The sequence below is a fragment of the Malurus melanocephalus genome, unplaced genomic scaffold, assembly GCF_030028575.1.
Source record: "Malurus melanocephalus ecotype Western Australia unplaced genomic scaffold, MMel_1.1 scaffold_125, whole genome shotgun sequence".
Taxonomy (NCBI): domain Eukaryota; kingdom Metazoa; phylum Chordata; class Aves; order Passeriformes; family Maluridae; genus Malurus; species Malurus melanocephalus.
In genome coordinates, this window is record NW_026623357.1 from 1,576,364 (window position 1) to 1,599,228 (window position 22,865).

General features: G+C 39.8%; 1 protein-coding gene across 5 annotated transcripts in view; it reads right to left on the bottom strand.

Annotated features, from left to right (window-relative positions):
- FGGY (FGGY carbohydrate kinase domain containing) overlaps nt 1–22,865 on the bottom strand; it is a 119,310-nt gene that overhangs the window by 15,290 nt on the left and 81,155 nt on the right. For all 5 annotated transcript variants that reach the window (XM_057370418.1, XM_057370415.1, XM_057370417.1 and 2 more), the window contains 5 exons: nt 20,823–20,884; nt 16,683–16,830; nt 15,274–15,348; nt 12,574–12,694; nt 9,894–9,988 (listed from right to left, as the gene is read on the bottom strand). In XM_057370418.1, the coding sequence (XP_057226401.1) occupies nt 9,894–9,988; nt 12,574–12,694; nt 15,274–15,348; nt 16,683–16,830; nt 20,823–20,884 (501 nt within the window). The remainder of the gene's footprint in view (nt 1–9,893; nt 9,989–12,573; nt 12,695–15,273; nt 15,349–16,682; nt 16,831–20,822; nt 20,885–22,865) is intronic.

The following is a 22,865-nucleotide window of genomic DNA, read 5'->3' on the forward strand; positions in this document are numbered from 1 at the left end:
TTGGGGGTTTAGTGCCGAAAGGGAAAAGCCCCATTCTCTGCCACATCCATCTTCATTCTGTTTCCATGCCTGCTTCCCCTTGGGATGAATGGAATGTCCATGTCCAGAAAGCCACACATGAGACATTTTGTGTCTTATGGCAAATGTGCTGAATATCTACAGGGCCAAAGTTATACACAGCAAATAAAAAAGTGAATSTGCTCAGTCTCCCTTTCATGCAATGCAAGAATCATCCCTTAGATGGGACTATTGCAAAATTTAAACAACCTTCCAACCACAACCAGTAAATAATGAGTAATGTGCTTGTATATTCAAAGCTTTTATGCCAACCAGTCCARGAACGTGAGGAGAGCTCATCACAAAAAGGCCCCATTTATCAGAAGGGCTTCACACAGCTTCACATCTTTAGGGCCATTACGCACCTCCCACACCTCAGCCAAGTGCCAGATCCCAACCTRGAGCCTAACACAAATCCCATTTATCTGTGCAAGACACACGAGCTGCTTCTCTCAGGCTGGACTGAAGATACAGCACTCAATACCTAAACTGCTTAAAGTTCACAGAAATGGGTGATTTCACAACAACCTAGGGGAAGACACAAATCTGGCAAAATCAGGCAAAAATTGAGTCTTATTAGACATTTTGAAAGCAAAAGGAGTTTGAAAGCTACAAGACTCAGCAATATCTCACTGAATATATCCAAGGTGTTTGTGCCACAGGGCTGGACAATGAAGGCACCCCTCAAATGTGCCATGTTAGCATCATTTACCCCATGGTTTTGGGAAGGAGAGGCTGGGCTAGAGGATGGCACAGCCCTCCCACATATGCCTGACAATGCAGAGACTCTTCAAAGGAAAAATTATTGGTTAGAAGTTGGTTTATTTTCCAGACTTTGAGGGTCCCGTGTGCTTCCCAAGCTCTAAAAGAAGTGACATGGTTACATCTAACCATCCCTCATTGGTGAGGAGTCCATTGCCACATCACTTCACTGTTCCTTGCTCAAACAACTCCTCCCACCAGAGCTCCCACACTCCTCCCTAAAGCCCCTACCTGGCAAAGGAGGATTTTTAGGCTGTGTGGCAAACAGCAGGTGCTCACACAAACAGGCCCTGCAGTGCTCAGGAGGTATTTCTGTGCTGARGGGCAGTGATGCTCAGGGGAATGCAGCTCCCAGGAATGCCACRCATTGAGGACATGCCCCATAAATCATTCCTAAGACAAGAACCCAACTCGCTTTTGCTGTGCACTTATAAGGCACAGTGAGAAGTGGGCACAGCTCTTCTCCCTCTTTGTGCTCCTCCWATGTTTTTCAAGCCTCATCTGGAGAAATATCTTTGTGCAAAAATCTGCAAGTCAGGCTTTTCCRTGCCCACTTGGTGGTCAGTTTTTCTGCCTTTATTTCCCTCAAGAGTGACAATTATGGTCTTGCTACTCATTASGTGGACACGTGTCCCAGTAAAAACAAAACAGAGCCACAAAGRAACTTCATATGGATCCTCTATAGCTCACTGTCCAAATTCAAACTGTGCCTCTGAAATTTAAACACAGGACATGTAAAAAGTTGCTTCAAAACAAGAAAGAAAGGGTTGGGAAGGGCTGTTATATGTCTGTATCTAAGAAACSGAGGAAACAAGAACACATGATTGAACAAAGGAAGGAGAATGAGAATTGGATTCCAATTCTGGGGAAAGCCAGTATGTTAAAAAAGCAGCTGCCTTCTAATAAATGTTATGGGATCTCTCCTTCACCATTTCAAATCCATGATTATAAGAAAGGGAAGAAAGAAAAATGCCTTTACTGTTAACCACAATAAACTGTATTGGACTCTGAGACAGTAAACAATCCAGTTAAACTATACAGAGAGAAAAAAATTAAGAAACAATCCCTTCTAKACATCTTTAGGAGCAGGAAAACATRGCATATGTAAAACAYAAAACTTTTTCAAATATAGGGTGGCAGAAGTAAGTCCTAGTGGTCTGARCTAGTAGCACGAAATCCCACAACTAAGTGATCTTAACATCCTTCAAAAACTTTAGTGTGAAAAACATTCAAGGATTTCAGACAGTGCTGCGACTCCCCATGCTCGTGCTTTGCCACGGAACAGTCTGATCCCTGTGCTGACATAGCAAGAGTGCAAATCCCAGATGGAAAATTAATCTCACAATGTAGCCAGATTGAGTTTCCAATTCTCCAGTGCATAACTTGAAGGTTGTTCTGCTCAGCCACTGAAGAGGTGAGGGCAGAGAGGCTTTAACTTGTTTGACATCCCGAACATCATTTAAGCAAGACACGCTCTGAAAAGGACCTTCTTAGCTACTGACAGTCACAAAGGATCCATGGTATCCTCCTTTGTCCTCATCCTTTCCATAAAATATTGCTATCACACTTTCCCCTGCTTAAACAGCCTGGACAGAAGAGGACACCAAGGTCCAAATGACTTCAGCTGTGGCTCTGAGCACAGGGCTAAAATTGGTCCTTAAAATAGAAAGAAGGATCACAGTATACTTTTAAGAAAGTATCTATCTAATATAAAGACATATTTATGGTTTCCTCATATTTATGGTTTTCTTCAAGAAAAGACAGGGTCAGCAAGCTGGAAAAATGGTAAGGCTGTGATATTATTAAACTTCTACAAGTTGATCTTGGTCTTACTCTTCTTGAAAAAAAAAATCAACTAATGGTACATCTCCTTAGACAAACTCCACTGTGGTCATTTCATGGTTTGTTACAAAAATACKCAGCAGCAGAAGCTGAACTATTCCAGGCAGCATTTTTTCTCCAGCTTGCCAGGTCCTGGGCTTACTGACAGATGAGAAAAATGCCATTGGTTTAATAAGAGTCTCAACTTGTGCAGATTAGCARAACATTACATCTWATTCTTTGCCAGCATCAGCTGATGYGAGTTTTAAACAAGGAGGAAGACATGACAATGTAAGTGTTAATCCYACAGACACAGGAGGTTGTATTCACCTCCATGTGTTTGTTTCTAGCACTGTAATTCAGGATGTGAAAGACCCAGAACTCAGGAGAAGTCAGWGGAGCTGTGCCACTGTGCAAAGCCAGCTACACCTTCAGCACAAAGACASATTAAATAGATTTCTTTTGTCATGCTTCCCTCCGAGAGGTCTTCATTACCTTTTCAGTCCATCCTCGTAAATGTGAAAAATAGGTCATAAAATCTTTATCGCCAGCCTCGGCCAGAATTAATAAACAGGGAAATCACACTGATATCCCGACACAAAGTGCCCCGTCTCCTTCCACCAATGCCCAAATGAATGGCCATGTTTAATTTCATTAGTGTGGTATTTCATGCTTATTTCTACTTTCAGAGGGATAACAAGGCCACATCCCTCAGTGCTGGACTGCTGAGGTTGCTGCCTCCAGTGTTGGAAGTKCTGTGCCAAACACTGAGCTACTGTAAATGGGCAGTTGTGTTATAGCTGATATATCACACTGACTCACTGCAGCTGCCCTTCCCTGTCATTAAAGAGTTACTGAGAAATTCCAAATCTGAACACTGCTGTACTGCATGACATTTCAAATGCAGCATGCTGGGTTTCCACCAAAAGGACAACACCTAACAAAAGACACAGCCTTTGTATCCCATTACCTGTGGCATCCACAACTTGTTCCTGAAGGAGCAATAACACAAACCAATTGCAAGAGCTCTGATCACCTTTATCATCTCAAGATGTGTCATCTCCCAGTGAGCTGYGTGTCAGATTCCTCTCTGGGCTCTGCTCCAGTAAAGCACTTCAGCACATGGGCAGTCCTGCTTACCTTCAGCTGAGCTTCTTGCCTRCTTGAAAGCCAGATGATGCACCCCAGTGCTCGACTGGATTGGGGCACTGGAGTAAACTGGTGTCACTCCTCAGAAATCCTGGAGCAAYGCTGCTTTACATTAACTGGGAACGTTGCATTGGGATTGTGGACCGGGCTCATCTGTCATTTCAGCAGCTCTATGACCTGCTATGACAAACTCTGACATTTCCTTAGACAAGTTTTTACCTGTAATAATTTCAAGTGATATAAACCGACCACAAATCATCTGCTGTGACAATGAGCTAAACACTACTGCACAGCATGTACTGATCTGATAATACATCAAATGTATGACAACATATAGCACTAGACATTGCAYTCCCCCAAGAACATTTCACAGCAACAGAATTATTTCTCTCCACTCCAGTATAAAAGGCAGCCAGCAGGATGATATCAAATGATGGCAGCTCTGCTTCTCATAAAAGGACCTTGGGGACTGYGAGGAGATTTGTGTATCTGCACTTCAGCAGTGCAGCAATGTGGAAATGTTAAAGTTAGTAAAGCAAACAGACCTCAAATGAGAAGGGCAACAGATGTCAACCAGTATCACATGTCAGTAAACAGCAACGAGGCAGAGGGTACTTTTCTAAGCACTTTTGTGAAAGCATCGTGCGAGCAGCTCCAGCCCCAGCTCAGCTGTGTGATCTCTACATGGTGGTGTTTGTACGTGTGACTGAACTCCCACCAAGGGAGGAACTCCAGCCACATGGAAATGCTGTCCACTGGAGTCAGCTGAAAGCAAGCAGAAAGGTTGCTATATATTTATTGTGGCTTGGAAAGTGAAAAAAGTCACACTCTCAAAACGGATTGAAAGCTCATTCTTTGCTTGGCAGACACAAACCAGCATTTATATTTCTCAGCTTTAATACAGAAGGATCATCCTTAGGGCAAAAGAGTAGTAGTGATTCATCTGCTTTTTACCCTCACTGCAAAGACTTCTGACAGTAAGGCCAAAATATGCTAACTAAAAAGGCACTCTTTGTACCATAAACACTAGGCCACAAGGAACTGGACACTGGCCATCAAATCACTGCCTTTTCATTTCTCTCTCTCATCTATATTTCTCTCAAGATTTCTGGTAAGGAGGCAGCTGACTCTATACAAAAGCCAGAGGCATTGCCAGTATCTTGGTGGTTTCATGCATGCCATATTGAATCTAACTTTATTACACAAGGGAAAAACAACCACTTTCAAGTGGGGAAAGCCATATTTCAGTGTCAATACACCAAGGAAAGAGGTAAAGGGATGGAGTTCTACTGCAAAGTCACTGCCTTGAGCCCAGACCTGGTTAGATGTAAATATTCTCCATAGTYATCAAACATCTTATATGGAGAAGTTTGGTTCTTAAAGTCACTTGAAAAGAGCCCACACCAGCCTTAGGAAAGCAAGTTTTTTAATTTTTTCCCAAGAATGGTCTCCACTAAATCCTGAGCTCAAACTCCACATGCCCCAGATTTGGAGTTCTTGAAGAAAGGGAAGGCAAGGTCACAGCACCTCAAAACATCCCATGGTGCCCAAAGAACAACCATCTCCTTCCTTTGCCTTTCCAAAATCCTCTGATTAAGGGAACAGGGGGAAAAAAACAACATGGCAGGAAGGCCTTTACTAAAAGGTGCATTAATTAGGTAAGGCAAGCCAACGAAATGATTAATTTGCTGTTCTCCTTCAATATTATGTTTACACAAGTTGATTACAGCACTTAATTACTAATTCACCCTGCTCAAAAACAAGAGTGCTTTAAATTTTTAATKAGATGAGGGAAGGCAACATTCCCGAACTCAACAGGGAGAAGTCATTTTATTTCCTCTTTTGATTTCCCAAGTTATTACCATTTCTAAGGAAAAACTTATCCTTTCCCTGATCTTCCACTCAGTCCTTGCTTTTGAAAATATGGAAATCACGAGACGTTTGCATGAATTTCAATCCATGGCCTGACAGGTAATGCCTTGGAAGAGGAATAGAGGATCAGATCATCAACTGCAGTGCATCCATCGAAATAAGTGGAACAAAATTACACCAGAAACAGCAAACAGCCTGATCCAGAAATGGAAATGGCCTGATCCCCTCCAGTTCTGTCAGCACAAAAGTTGAATATGTCCCAATACTATTTATGGGTGTTCTTATGAAATGCTGCCTCTTCCCCATTGCCAGTTGGTTCATTACCAAGGTTGTGGACTAATTGTACTCAGGAACTTCTTTACATTCACGACTGTCTGTAACACTTTAATTGTTACAAGGCAAACACACCAAGTATCTTACGTTCTTCCTGGCTGATCTTTATAAAAGTTCTGTTGTCTGGGGGGTTTGTAATTTGATTTTYCCCTCAGTGCTCAGCCACACAACGACATCCTGAGACGACTGAGATAAAATCCTGATAATTACCTAATACCTCTTCCTATAGAAGCTCATTTTTATACATCTCTGACCTGYTTWATAAAAACAMTGAAAAAGCTTTCCCCTACCTTTCTGCAGGATATTCCACCAACTTGCATAACAACCAAAACTAACMAAGRAAAGACTCMACATCCCTTAAAAGTCAATTTTATGCCCCAAAAATCTTGTAGTCRTGTAGATTCTAAATTCTAGCTCAGTGTTTCACACCAAAAATTTGCTGATTACAGAGAGTTACCAGTAAGAAGTGTTATAGAAAATCAGAGTTTCTTCTCTCCCATATTGGGCAGTAACAATGTCCCACATGAATGCAGCATATCCCAAATAAATCTGGTAATCTGGTTCCATACCAGTAATTTTATTAATTGTTTTAATACGCAATTAAGGAATAGTCAGTGGGCTGCAGGGTTTTATAAGGCAATAATCCTGTTCCCTGGTGTACAGCTTTGTCCCAAAGAGTGGGCTATCCAAAAAAAAAAATAAGCTGRATGACTGCCAAATCAAACAGCACCTTCTTCCCATTTTCAATTACGTCCGAGTGAGGCAGAGTAACGAGGATATACTGGAAACTTTGACATTTATTTATTGAACATTTTTACTGAGAAGGAATTGCTGGCTGGCTAAACCGGAAACTATATTTTTACTATAGAAACAATCCCACAGAAAAGCAGGATCCTGCTGCTCAGCATGAAAGRAATGGCTAGAACCAATAAATTGACCCATCTAAGACAGCAATGTTAAGGTTATTTCATTCAATGCAGCGCATATTTCAAAAATCTAAATCCCAAAAATACAGTTTATATTTCAAAAATCTTTATGTCACGCTGGTTTTCACACAGCACTGTCTGCTGGGGCCCAGCTCTATGTTAGAGATCCCACAAAACCACTCAGAGAAGAAGTGTGCAGCATTTGTAGGGGCAAATTAAAAGATAATCTGAAAAGAAATGCAGAGGATTTTCYACCCTTTCTGGGATTTCTAGAGACTAAGTAACCAAGAGACGAAATGGGGAAGAACTCACCACACTGCAAGTTTGTTTTTTTCTTTTTGGATAGACCAATTGTTTTACCACAGAGGAGAAAAATGCAGGGAGAGTAAATGAAGAGGAAAATAGGGAAGTCAACATTCTTTGAAGCAACAACATATGGTGACCAGGCCTGAGAGATGGAGGTTATAAATCTTCCCTTGATAGAATTACCTAAAGATGAAATTGCAGCTTCAAGGGGCTTGAACTTTTCAAATCACACTAGGAGCTTGCAAATTAATCTGTTTGGTCAACTTCTGCATTAACCTTAATTTCCAATGCTTCTCTGTAAAGGCTCAGCACACTGAGAATTTTGGTGCTAATATAGATTTGCTCAGTAGAAAACAAGAAAACCTTTGCACAAATCACTCGAAATATGAAGAAAAATACGTGAAAATTAAGAATTAGAACAGAATTCTGAATTGTTCAAAGAGCTGTAGTGTGGTAAGGGAGAAGAGGCATGTTGGTGCTTGTGTCTTGGTGAGAATAAACTTATTTAGGGATATCAAAGGATAAAGGAAAAGTWTTTTTAGTGTTCCAGTCATTATGACCCAAGACAGGTCAGGGTGTCCTGTGCCCCAGATCCCTACAGGATGCACATTCCATCAGATTCAGCATCCCTGGTGGGWTCCACTGGCAGCAGCCAATGCTCCTGCCAGCAGAGCAAGGTAAAGCTGGACTGAGATTAGCAGGAGTGATTTTGAAGGATCCAGATTTGGAAGGATACAGATTTGGGTGCCCTTTCCAAGCTATCCTAAAAATGCTTGAGTTTTAGAAAGTGGAGTATAGCCAACCCATAAAACCCCATAAAAACCATTAAACATTTAGATTCTGACATGGAGTGGAAATGTCCAAAAATTGTTCTGGGAAATGTGACCAGTGACTGGGAAAAATACARTAAAAAGTCCCCTTCAAAAAACCAGAGACACAAGGAGAGAGGTTATTGTAAAAAACCCACAGTTTTCTCCTTTACTATTAGACTGAGCAAACAAAGAGCTTTGGAAAGCACAGTAATTAAGCACAAACCATCTATTAGAGGAGAGGTAATAACCTGTATTTGCAAAGTCTACAAAGATGCTGAATGTTTGCAGTGGCACCTCTAAGAAAGGATTGTTTTGGAAGATGTGTTACAAAAATAAATGTCAGCGAGGTTATTGAACTGCAATGGTAGTTAGGCATTTACACTGCCCTGTCCCTAAAATAATTGTATTCAGTTTCTCCTTTTGTGATCCATGGAGCTAAATTTTTTTAAAAAAATATTCCTATCTATTCTGATATTACTGGATATCCTTCTGAAATATTTTTATATATAAAGGCAGGGTTAAAAACTACAGGTAAGTGAATACACCAAAATTGTATAAAGCACAGAAAACTTTACAGCATTCGGTTTTTCTAATGTTGATAAAACCACACAGTAAAATCAGTTTTGAGATGTTCAGTTATTGTACAGTAGTGGGAAACACCCTAGACTTGGAATGAAATATGTGTTTGAAGGCAGGAGATTAACAGAAGAGTAAGAATTAAAWATAAAGTCCTGTCACCAAAAGTTGCTCCTGAAATTAAGATTTATCCAAACAAGGTCTCCTTACAAGCRCTAGAATTATTACATTCTGATATATAAGTTGCACTGTGTATTTGCTACAATGGGATTCCTTTGAGTGGAAACATTCTTATGAAAGGAAACTGCTCTTCCTGCTAACCTACATAGCACAGTAGAATATTCCCATTTGGAGAAGGGCCAAGCACAGCCCAGCTCCTCAGCTTATGTTGAGCTGTTTATTGATTCCAGTGGAACTGCACCAATTTAACCAGGTCGARGAGCTGACCTCCCTATTCACAGAATATCTCCAGATAAGCTTTCCTGCAAAATTCCATCTACAAATATCTGTGCCTGATGTTATAAAAAAAAATGTAACAAATGCATCAGGCGCCATCCTGATAAATAATTTTGTCCAACTGAATGCATTGTGCTGTTCAGTTCCTTGTGCAGCATGAGGAGAGGACATGGCTTATGGGATTGCCAGGAGGGAACACAGGCAGGATTTGGGACAGTCAGAGCCTTCTCTGGATTTTCTGATACCACTGGTGTTTATATAAATGCAGCTAAGTCATGCTTTGACTGATCCACTGAAAATAAAAGCCTCACTGCTACTTTTGCAGCTGTTAATGGATTGAAATAACATGAATGAACATGAAATTCCATCCTCATTATTAACTCTGCATTCACTGGGGGCAAGACAAGAGCTGTGTTATTTTTTGCTGCATAAATAGTGCTGTGTTGCTTCTTATGTCCAACACTCCTCAATGTGAAGGAAGGAAAGTAGGACAAATGCAACYGAGATSAAAGTGTGACCTTCCTGCAGGATCAGAGCCTTGCCAAATTCCCTGGTTTGTCTGTAAAATTACAGGGCCTAACTTCATCCACAGCAGCTTCTATGCCTGTCCCTACAGTCCAAAGGCAAATGAATCCTCAGTGCACCTAAATAACAATAGTTAAACAGAGGGTGGAGAGAAAGCGATGCTGGCTCCTGTCCGGCTCTGCAGAAAGGACAAACTTTTCCACTCGGATTAAAGTCCGTGCATGGTGCCAAAAGACAAGGTGTAAAGCACATTAAAAATGAAAAAAAAAAAAGTGACATAAAATCAGGTTCTGCATACCTGGATAGTTGCAAAATCCCCAGAAGCACAAGCTCCAAGAACAGCAGCGCCCACCAAAACAGACTCCACTTCTTTGGAGAGCACAACAGGTTTGCCTGCAGAGGGAAAAGCCTGTTAGGGAACACAGCAGTGTTCCACAAATAATTCAAACCAAAAAAAGACAAACAAAAAAGGAATCAAAAAGGGCTTGAAAACCATGACTAAAAAGCCCATTTAGAGCTATATCTTGCTGTAGGTTAATGTAAATCTTGCTGCTCTGTGGTTCCAGACTCCAAGAAAAAATGCAGCATTTAAATAAAATTATTTCAGCAAAATATTAATGCAGAACATGAAGCCCATAAAAAAAAACCTCAACCCCCCAGATCTTTGACACTGGCTATTTATCTCACTCAAAGGGCTTGGTATAAACTTGTTACCCACACCCTCCAAACCCACGTGCCCATTAAAAGTTGACCTGGAGGGGAAAACAAGACGGTCTCCTTTTTGTTACTCTTGCAACAAACAAAAAAAGATTGTTTGTGTTTGGTTTTAAACAYGCAGCCAACAAAGCCAGTCTGGTTTTGCCGGAAGACATGAAAATATGAGTAGTAAACTTTCTCAAGCTATGCACAAAATAGTAAGGGAAATCTTGTCTTCCAACTTGTGAAAGATACTCAAAACCAAAATTAAAACACTGGAAAAATGGACAATATATATTCTGAAGTAAAATTAAAAATTAGTGTTTCATCACYYWTGGGTACTACCATGAACATAYWTTCCCTTGGTTTATGCAGAATTTTYTGGGACCTGTTTCACTAGTGTAAAAAAAAAAAGCAGGAAAAAGTTAAAAAAACAAATAAATATCAGCTTGCTTTCTTAATTATCCTGAAAAATCGAAACCAAGGGCATAAATCTAAATCTTTTTCTAGTTGCACTTCAGATGCTTATCCTCACTARGCCAAAAAAATTTAATATTCCTGCAGTATTTGGCCTGTGTCTGCATTTCCATTACTGAGATAATGCCATTCAGTGAGTGATGATGCAAACATGGGGGTGGGAGCAGGGATTCCTGCTCACAACAATCTCCACAATATTGTGCCCCCCAAAATGCTGCTCCTGAGAGCCAGCTGCAAGATTAGAAAGAACTGAAATTCACAGGAAGACCTAAAGTTAGCCATGAATAATTACCACAGAGGAAAAAGGCAAATGCACGCTTTGCCAAATGAGAAATAAAATCATTAACGTAAGAAATAATTATTGACACGAAGCACCAGTGAAATGATGCAAACTTTGCCCTGTCACCTGAGCATTCCTCCAGCTCAGGACTTGGGGCAGCTTGGAACAGCAAATCTGAAGCTCAAGCTCAAAGCTCTGTGGCTGTTTGCCAGGCGTCAGTGAACAATTTTCAGCGTGCTCGAAAATTTACTGCCCATTTCCCGCATGGGCAGAATGAATACGGAATTCTTACCAGGCAAACAAAAAGATCAAGATACTTTTTAAGTGGCCTGTGGAATTATCTATTGGATGTCTGCATGGCTGAGTCATGGGCATTTGCAGCTAACAATAATATATTCAGATTTTTTTCTTTTCAGGAAAGAATGGGGGATTGATCCTGGAATGTTAGTTATTTTATCTGATAGGCTCTAATGAGTTCAACATAACCAAGAGCATTTCAGTCAGATGAACTCTGACATCCCTTGTCAGTCAYTGATTTTACAAATGGGGGAGAACTCCAGACTGCAAAAAGGCCTTTTTGTACTGAATTGTACTTGGCCATTAGTTACAGTCAAAGAACTTGTGATTACATTTTAATCAGAATACCTTTTCACAGATCTTTTCTTTCACACATCACGACCCAGCAGCCCAACTCTACATGTAGCTGAAATTCACCTAAAACATTTGAGTTCTAAAAGGAAAGGCATGGATTCAACATCATTTTTCACGAAGCATCACTTTGACTACTAMATATTTAGTGAATTTTAAGGTCAACAGGCATTATGCTTTCTGCTTGTCCATCTCTATTTTCCTCTTAGGTAAGCACATAAAGCACATTTTCATCTTCCTTCCTGCATCAGGATTATGAAGTGTGGTTTGATGCTAAGGCAAGTCAGATCTCCAGACCAAATGCCCCAAGCTTTCATGACAGCTTAACTAATCTTAATTTGAAATAAACCCAAAACACACATCATTCAATGTTTCTCTGAAGTCCTTTACACTGGATTTTGTTGTTTTTTCCACATTTTTAGAAGTATATTCCACTGRCTTGCAGGTGTGCTGAGATGTCCAACACACACAGGCTGAAGGGAGACCAAAAATACCACGGAGGCCTGAGAGCTCCTCTTGCAGTGAAACACACACCCAGGACCTTCTACCCACCAGGAATTTGGGAATTCTACAAAACTGCAACACCTTGCAGGAGCAAGGATCATCCAGACATTGTCCCCATAACCACATCAGTGGCACAGACRTGGAAGCAATTCAGGAAAGAATTGYTCTGTAGAATRCAYACAATGCCCAGCACGAGCARAAGTCTCACAATTCAAACAGGATGAAACCAAGAGAAGTCACATTTCATTGCACTTTGGCCACATGGCAAAACACAGCTCTACATAAAGAAAACCTTCATTTTTCCAAAGACAAAGTATTTAGACACCTTAAATAAAAATATTTGCACTCCTTTCCCTGCATTCCCTGAGCTTACCAGTAATGTCAGCGTGCATTTGCACGAACAGAGGGTTCTTGCTCAGCCCACCACACAGGAACAGAGTGCTGATGTCATGTCCTGCAGCCTGCATCACCTCCAGAATATGTCTTGTTCCTAACTTCAAAAAGGGGGAAAAAACAGAACCAGATGAGCACAGGAGAGCAGCCACAGGAACAGAACTACACCTACATGGCAAAGGCATCCCCACCAAAACCTTCTGTTTGCTTTGTACAAGAGMATCTGAAAATTCATTTCAGTGAAGAGGTTTCAGTTCTGAAGCCAAATAGCAAAGCAGAACAAAAAGGGAACAGCAAATAAAAACCTGTGTTTTCCATCTTTTCAGCAAAAAAGGAAAACCCTAACAATTTTGTGTTGGCTTAACTATTTCTCTTGGCCTTTGCAAAATAAAATGTTCTACTCCATGGCTGAATTAATTGAAACATCTCAAATGCAGGCATATTTTAAACTTTTCATTTACAGTCTCCATTCTGAGAAGCCCAAATCAATGCTTTGCCATTTAAAAAAAAATCTTTTCTCTTTTTGTTTGCTTTGCTTCCCTCCTCACTGAAGTCAACCTTCTCCCTATTTCCCTTTTGCAAGAATATTTTCCATTTCTTTGACAAAYTATTTGACCAAAAATAATTCCCAGCTCCTCATAATACCTTGGAAGATAAGTTTGAAGCTGAGACTTGACAAAACATTAAACTCAAAGCAAAATGTTGCCCAGGCTCTTTGTAGGCAGGTTCCCCCAAAACACAATCTGGTCAGAGTTTTCATAAACTGTAATTTAAGTTTTCTTTAGGCCATGCTGCAGTTCATTAAGAAGGCTGCAGCTGCCACAAACCCCTYTTCAAATAAAAGCCACTGAAAATTGAACCTGGAGACGTCCACTGTGAATGCCCAGCACTATTCTGGACAGGCCTTCAAATATATTTTGATTTTTAGACAAGCAGTTCAGGGGAACTTGAGCAGCCCCAGCCCCAGCTGACTAAATCCATCGCTTCCCTATTGACACACAGGGCTCATTTCCAAATCGCACAGCCCCGATTTTAATTATGGAAAAATAAACTGCTCTAATAGGAACCTGTCTGCTCAGAATGGGCTGGACGGCCACAATTACATCTCTGATCATGTTCTCATCTGTCCAACTGTTRCATTGCATTTTGCAGTGAATAGTTAAAAGGAGATTCTCTTTCACTGCTTCTGAAATTCAAATTTATTAACAACTCCTCTCACAACATACACACGTCAAAGACCCTGAGAAAGRACATGCTGTGAAAATGATTTTGTGTTTACCTGTCTGGAAAATTGTATTCACACAGCAATTTAAATTAAAGCCAGACTTATTTCATTGTGGGTGGGGGGGAACTAATTTAATCCTGGATTGGAGAAAATGCAAATTGAGGGGCTTCAAATGCAAATTTTATATAAAAAGAAAAAAGCATCTCCTGCTGAAAAGAAAACTAGAGATTAACATTCTGTGGGTAGGCCTACACTTTGTACAAGATTTTTACATAGGTTTAAAGTTTATCTTGCACCCATTGAAGACAGCTAATGGTGCAGGATTATTTTCAAGGAAAGCAAAGCTAAAACTGGGWGCGAAAATTTCATTTCCTGGGTATCCTATTAGCAATAAGCAAATATATTGAGTCAAAACCAATGTTCTCTGTTTGCTTTTTAGTTACTGTTTCAATAACACTTTAGGAAAAAATTATTTCCCTTAATTTATAGTGAAAAGAAAACTACAATATGGCCTTTTAATATTAAATCAGCCCCGTCAGCTCTCCAAAAGACACGCAGCTGCTGAATTTACCGCTCAAGACAGTATTTGTGTTTTACAATAAAGTTGGAGCTGTATCATATAATGAGATAATAGGTGACTTTCCCAGGATTTCCAGCAGAGAAGGTTTCCACTTCGTTAGCACGAGATAATCACAGGGCACCTGTTCCAGACTGGGAAGTTCCTTTCAGGGGCACTATCAGTCCCTGGCATTGTTTAATTTCTCCTCGACATTTTTATTTCAATGGTRGGATTATCCTGAAGCATCAGGTGTAGCCCAGCCACATTCATCTGCAGCAGGCTCCAAACCCACCACAATGAATGCCAGGCTGGGGTTAAGTTTTCCTTATTTGCTGAAGAGGGAGGGTTAACACATAAGATGTACAATTCCCAGTAAATTTACAGCAGCCGCCCACCCTCTCCATTCCAGATGGCTGACCCAGCCCAGAAAAGTTGTTGTTTAACCAGGAGAGGAGTTTGGAAGGGATCCAACTGAACAGAGTTTTGTCAGGAAAACTCCCCAATTCATCAGACTGCTCGTGTTTTGCAAAAACACCTCAAGTTCAGCAAACTTAAAAAAAAAATAGAAGTAAAAAAGTCACAGAAAGGATGTTAAAGAGATGTGGATTTTGGTCACCAGAGGGCTGGGGACAGCACGTCCCACTGGAAACACCCTGAGCCAGACTTTCCCAACCACTTCTGTGAACCAGGGTTTCACCTCAAAACAGAACTTCCCCAYAGTCTGCTGATTCTCTGGGAATGGTCACCAACATTGGTAAACAGAATCTTGCTCTTTTAAGAAGCCCATTAAGTGAATTYATGTATTATTAGAAATCTGGTWAGCAGAAGGCAAYGATCAGCCCGCCACAGAACACGAGACAATTCATTTCTTCTTTTATGCACTAAAAATGTCTTACAGCAATGGCTTGGATGGTGGCCAAGTAGATAAGGGCGAGTTCATCCAGACCCCTAGACAATGTCAGTCCCACAACCTGTGCAAAGATCAAAGAGAAAATGTAAAAATCCAGCCAAAGTAAAACCCTTATTTTCTACGGCTTCTTGTCTTAACAAGTTTTAAGTGCTAATTCCAAGCCTTACTCCTGTGAGCTGTACACATAATGTTATGTTAAACATGTTATTCCTGATCTAGGGAAGAACCACATAAATTATCCTTGCCCTTGTGAAGAAATAAAGAACAAACAGCATATTGTATGGGATTAGAGATAGATTAACTCTGACAGCTTTATGTTATGACTCAGAWATTGCTCCTGAATGTATTTAATGTAATAATATGAAAATGCTATTACATAAAAATAACTTTTTAAAAGCATTTCTCCCCCTCCCTCCCAAGCACCCTAACACTGAAATACAATTAATAATTAAATACTATATCTTAACCTCCTTTACTCTGACATAAATCAATACTGCACTGTAGTTACTCTGGATTAATATCAGGCAAGACTTGAACACAGACATAATTTTGACAGAAAAAATGGCTTGCTATTACCAATATTTGCATACAGCCRTCACACCAAAGAAATTTTGATTCTGCTGTGGCATATAATTCTTTCATAAAATAATGAGGGTATTATTAGAACACAAAAATATATAAGCATTTTTTTTAATGTTCCCCTCAATTGTTGTTTAAAACATGCTGCAGTGCTTRTGCCTTTCCTATCTCAGCCTCAAATACAGCAGATTTTGGTGCTGGAAAGTAGCTTGAGATGCTCCCTTCAAGGACAATTTGCCATTCTGAAGGACATTTTTGCATTAATCACCAGATATTTTGATATCATCAAATTACACCCTTATGATACCCTTCTGTTCTAGTTCTGCACAGTCCTGCCTTGTGAGCTGACCTACCACTGTAAATGCAATAAAGAGAAACACCCAAACACTGGAAGATGGGCTGAAAAGCTGCTTAAATCAAACAACTTATTGTCAGAATATTTAATTCCTTTCCCAGGAAGGTTTACACAAATTCATGTTGAAATTCATTGCAACAGAACTCGGTTCACAGGTGAGTTAACAACAGTGAGAGCTGTGGAATGGGATTCCTAGGAAAGGTATTTGGACACACACAACATCCCTCATGTTTTTAGAAAATTAACATGGCTGTGGTGATATCTCAAGTACAATGATCTCTGGTTTTCCACTGAAACATCAGCACACTTTGCAATGCAGCAAGAAATCCAAATCCTTTGGGAGAGTGTAAATAGCTAAGGAGGAGTATGCTCAAAATTGTAGAAAAGCTCCTTCCAAACTGCTAATTTTTATTTTTTTTTACCCTGTATTGACCTTTTTGCAAAGACAGGCTGTTTCTTACCATGCCCTTTAGTGTCAGATCTGTTAAGGGAGATCTGTTACCATGGAAATCTGGCCAAACATGTAAATCAACAGTGAGGAAACCCACAGGCAAAGATTTCTTAATCAGATCCAGGTGACTGTTCAAGTATGTATATATACTGTGAGCACTGCAAGAAAAACAAGTTGGAAAAAGAGGGGGGAGGTTAKTCCTCAAACATAAAACATTTGTACCACCATCAAATGCAGAAACTTCATCAAAGCATGGCAAAATCCCACTGCTTGCCAAAGCCAGGGCACTGCAGGGATGTCTCAAGAGGCCATCAGAATTCCTTCATTTCCCAGGATGAGGGGAGATAATGTGACCTTGAGTTTGTCCACTGACTCCCAAGGGTGACCAGAGGAGCAAGAGATGTTTGAGATTTGGGGACTCTCCCACATAAAGGTGCTGACACCGTGCAAGGCAATGCTGGAGGAAAGCAGGCTGGGAGGGAGGAGTAAGGAGGATTCCAGACAGAAATGAAAACCAAATTCCTTCGCAAATGTTTAAAAATTTCTCTGATTAATCAATAGAGCTGGATGTACAGCTTTCCTTTTTTAAGCCATAATTATTTCAGTGTGTGTTATGATTAAAATGCAGCACCAAGGGTGGAGGAGAGAAAGTGAGTGGCTGCTATTTTAGGGAGGAGCCCCAACATGGGCCTAAATATGATTGTATCTAAGTTCAGATGCTACACCCAGCTCCACAATATCCAACAGACTTTTTTCCTGGACTTAGGACTAATGGTGAATTCTTCAGTGCCTTGGCTTGCAGTGACTCTAGTGACATTCCATTTAAAAAATGCTGCAATTACTCTCAGAATAATTTTTTTCAAACACTCAWCCTATCACAAACAAACCCATGTATATTTTCCAACTCCTCGGAAATCTCCTAGTGGGGYATTTAATTCTAGACATGTGGGTCAATAATAGCATCTAACCCTAATTACAATTGATTAGTCATTGTCTCATCTACTGCAGACCCAAACAGTGATATTCATTTAGCCTCTGCATGTATGTTCAATCATGCACTAATGAGATCCCTGAGGGAATTTGGCATATGCTTTACTAGTTTGACTTCTGACCCACTAGCAGCTGTATATTTATACTTTGCATTCAACCATTCAGCTGCATGTTTTTTCAATTATACCTTACCATGTGTACACTATCAGAGGATATCATTCAAAATGAAGTACACTTGGAAGACATTAAAATAACTAATTTACATCATTATTCACGTCCTTTAAAATGTACTTTATGTGTCTTCCTGGACCTGAATTATGATAATTTGGAGGTCACAATCACTTTTTTCCCCTTKCTGTAAAAGTGGCCCTGTTTTCTCCATCCCTAATGACTGCACTATAAGCAGTACATGCTAAGGATAAAGTCATTTTAATTCCAGTCTCAGTCATGGCTTGACTGTTGGGAAGGATAAAAAAGGAAAGCTTCACTCAACCACAGACCCTCCAGACATCCCAGCTTCTCTCTCATCTCCAGCCTGGYTGATTGCTCTCACAAGGATTAGCCATTTGTGCAGCTCTGTCAGAACACAAGGGCTGAACAAAAGGAGGCTGAAGTTGAGCCAAATATTCTTAAGATCCACATAACCTTGGAATTATACTTTTTCCCACAACTTTTCAAATTTTATTTTATTCCTAATTATAGGTAAGGGTTCAAGGCACTGCACTTGGACTGACTGACTAGCAAAATCTCTCAAACACTTGCCAGATCCTCTTTTACCACTTTTATGTTTAACACAGTATTAAAGCATCACCTCCTGTGTTTTTTTTTCTACTCATTTCAATGAGAAGGTATCAGTGGCAGCTGCCTCTGACCTGCACAGCTGAGCAGGAGCTGTTTTTATGAAAAAGGAACTGTGCTGAAAGTGGAAAATAAGAAATCAGTGCAAGTCTGCCCAGAGTTATATTCATATATGGGACACAACTCCAAAAGCAATATGAGGTTGGTTATTCAGAAATCATGAATGATGCCAGCAGGTATATTTCAGGGGAAAAAAAACCTGTATCATTTCAGATTTTTAAATTAAAAAAAAAAGGTTCTAAACCACCTAGAGGTACAGAGAACTGCCAAATATGATTATTGGAAGATCCCAGAATTGTTGATGGATGCTGTGTACGTAACCTCAATGCTTTCTTTTCAGGAGACATCTCTTTAGATGAAATGGCATTGAGAATAGCATTTAGAAATGGCATTGAGATCTATAGGAAAGGGAACTCTGCCCTAAAACAGCACTTCATGAAGTGCCAAAGGACATATTAACTTTGCTGTCAGTTAGGTACTTTTCTTCTATAGCAGATTAGAAATGGGTCATTTTAGAAAAGAGAATTATTTAAACTTTAAAGCATAAATGGTCATATTATTTAATATTYTTTATTATCATTTATTATCATTCTGTGTATATGACTTCATGTAGGTAAACACATAATCCAGASTTTGGGCCAATAGCAGCTGCCACTCATACCTATGATAAGGCTAAAGTTTGTGAACCATGAAAAAAACAGAAAGTTAAAAATAAAGAAAAAAGATGTTAAAATTTCAGAGTTCCTGTTTTTTGTTTGTTCAAACTGAATTCTTTAAATTTAACAGATATCTCAGAAGGAGAAAGGGGATGAGAGAATTAATGAGATTTGTTTAGTAAATTTATAGCTATACCAATATTTCATTAGGAGAGTGATATCTGGAAAGCATTACAAAAATACCATTGAGCAAATGAACTTAATAAAATATTACCACTCTTTTTATAAACAATTACAGCTCCTACTATTAGTGCTATTCTCCACCATTTCATTAACTGCAGGAGACTCAAATCCAAACTTAAGACACCATTCCCTTGGATAATATGGAGTTGCACTGCCAATATTCTGTGTTCAGTGCCCTGTTCACATCACAATCTCAGTTTTTGCACTATGGCATTACTTGTGCTCAGTCAGTTCAGCATCAGACCCAGCAGATACAAGTAGGCTATTCCACAGGCATTTTTCCAACAGAAAAAAAAAAATGGTTTATCCTGGCATTACAGACTAAACTGTTTGTCTTATGCTTCAAATGGGGGCACTGGAAAAATGGCCTGGAAGCCAAAAGTTTGAAAAAGACCCAGTTCAATCTTTATTCCAAACATACACACATGCATTTATTTCCTGATTTCCTTTTGCAGAGAACAACAAAGAGAATTCTAGGAAGCATGTTTCATATTGAATGAAGTCCAATACATTTCTGGGAATCCTGGTCAAGTTCTCAACAAACAAGTAAGGCAGTGGGGCCTGCAAGGCAAGGAAGGGTCATCYAGAGAAACCAGGTAGAGCTTTATCTCCACAGGGAGACCTGAAAATAACTCTGAAACTGCACGTGCTCAATTCATCTATCAGGACTGACCCCACCTTTATGGACAGAGGGAGAAACTCAAGGGAAAATGCCAAGTTTCTGGTTTTTTTCTTTAATCTAAGGAGGAAAAAGACATTAAAAGAAAATCATATTTTCGTCCTATGTGCCCAGCTGTTCAGCTAAGACCTCTCTGGGAGTGATGTGAACCATCTTAGAATGAACCCAAGTCAAAAAAGCTTGAGAGAGTCCAGGCCTGACAGAAGTGTCTGCACTGTCTTCATCCACTTCTAAAGCAGACCAAGCTAAAATTCCACATTGCAGAGCCTCTTTTTCAAGAAATCCTGGTCATTACCTCCAAGTCATCCCTCCATCTTTTGTCTGAAAATTCACCCTGGGTTTCTCTGTTCTTTTTGTGCTGCTGTCATGAAGGGGTTTCTCATATGGCGGCTATACCTTTCTTCATGACTGCTTCAGAAATTAAAAGAAAACTGAATTAAGCTACATCTCATCCTTGGAGCTTAATTGTTTCACCTGCAAATTAAGACTCATTGTTAGCCCATCCAGAAAAGCTGAAAAGTTAACATAACTACTTAGATATGCCAAAGGTATCTGAGGGGATTTAAAYCTTTCATTTTTGAGCCATCACCTGGCAAGTCTTTGTAAATACTTCCAGCCCACTATGAGACTGCTGATTCCCCTGTTACAGGATGAGGACTTTGCTGGGATTACACTGTGCATCAGTTTGGAAGGCAGGGATGTGATAAAGGAATAAAACAATGACCTGGCTGCAGCTTTTGCCTCTAATTCCGGGAAGGCGACATGGCCTCGCACCACGTGATCGATCTGAAAAAGAGAAAAGCAACATTTTCAGGATGATTGCATCTTAAAAATTYAGCCCTGGAAAAGGGAAAGGCAGTGTCATAGCTCTAAAAAAGACAAGAGAGCTTCTAAATTACTCATGAAGTGTTAAATCCTAGTGAARCCAATGGCAAAACTCCCACTGACATTCAGGATTTGGCATATAAAAAGTAAAAAAACCAACCAACTTTGCACCAAAACCAGCCAAATKGTAAGCACACAGCTCCTCAGTCAGGAGAGCAAGGTGAAAGGATGATTTTTTTTCCTGTTCATCACCACCTGAGAGCATGCCCTCTAGTCTCTCCCATTCCTCATGGATATCCTCATTGGAATTCTACCAGGAGCATCTTCTTGGCCCAAATCCCTACATCTTTCTACACCACACTTAGGATAAAACACGAGGTGTGTTGTCATCCTGATAGATGCTTCATACACTCATTGCAGGAAACAAAATGTATACCCTGAGAAGCAATTATTGCTATAAAAGAAGATCAATAGAAGCTCTGYCTTATACTGAATTTATAAATCAGCTTGTCCTTGCACTCCAGAGTGGTTACCATTACTCACAAAACAAAGTATCAGGTAGAATAATATGGGCTTTTAAGACAATAATTCAGCAGCTTTTGTGGCCTCTTGGTAAGAWCCCATCAGAGGTGACAGTAAAAGCTAAGGAGGCAAAACTGGAGCTACTCAAGAGCASTGAGTATATTTGGCAGTACTTATTGGCAGCAAATCACATTTAATCTTTAACAGCATGGACCATGGTCMTGAACTGTATAACAAAGCACACACATCTGAACACAGCACAGAAAATAATGGATGTTTGTTCTCCCTGAGATCAGCATCAAAGATGGAACTCAAACGTGTGCATGCACCAAAAACACAGCTCAGGCCTCAATTCTGCAATCCTGCATCAACTCTTGAAAACCTGAGGGCAGCTCAAAAATTCAGAAATAAATCTATAAATAAACATCACATATACACGTGGGCTATGAAAGCACTGTTACACAAAACTGTTACAGGAGTTACAAAGTTTGATATTTAAATGCCCTTAATTCAAGACATGGCCACATGAGGGATGCATCTAGAAACCCTTTCCCACTATTTTTTATTTCACACTTCGTAATGATGTCATGCCATGCTTTGTCCCCATTGTACAATATCTTTCTTCTTATAAATTTTGAAAATACAGTGTAAAACCCCATTTACTCTACAACTAAACAAAATATTTCAGAACAAGGGACTTATTAATTCTTCATTTGGAYGCTCTCTGAAACAGTTTTCAAAATCCAACTGATTTCTTTTGCAGCTGCAGCCAAAACAAGAGAACTTTTTAAAGGAAAGTCTATCAGTTTTACTTTTAAGAAGTTTGATTCCACTGCTCAAATTTTATGGAAATAATTCACCTTGGGGCACTGATTAAGCAATTGGAAGAATCCTTAAGCACGTCCTTCTTGTTGTTTGTTTTCAGAAAACTTGAAGTGTGAGAAAGCAGGAGCTTTGAAATGACAGAGATAGTGAATGCAGAGATAATGAATGCACATGGCACTGTCTCCTCCCATGGCTCTCTGTTTTCTGTTCATACCTCCTCAAGAAAACCACATGAGTTATTCCTGGAGAGTTTTAACAAGACACCTTCCCTAATAACAGTTACTCCCCTAACTATTTCTAACTACTGACTTTTGCTATGGGTCCTGACAAGACTGTTCATTTTTCCCCGTAATTTCCTTAATGATTCAGGAACGTCTTGTTCTCTGGTACAAGAATGGAAAGGATTTTTAAAATCATCTTTTTGAAGTGCCCTAACTCTCATTGTACGTTTAAGTGTGGAAGCACTGTGAGCCAGCCAAGAAAAACTCCTGACTGGCTGTATCCTGCCTAGAGCTTATCTAAATGTATTTACTTGTTTGGGATTAAGCACACAGAAACTTCCCTTTCAGAAGTTTTCTTGCAAAGCAACACACAA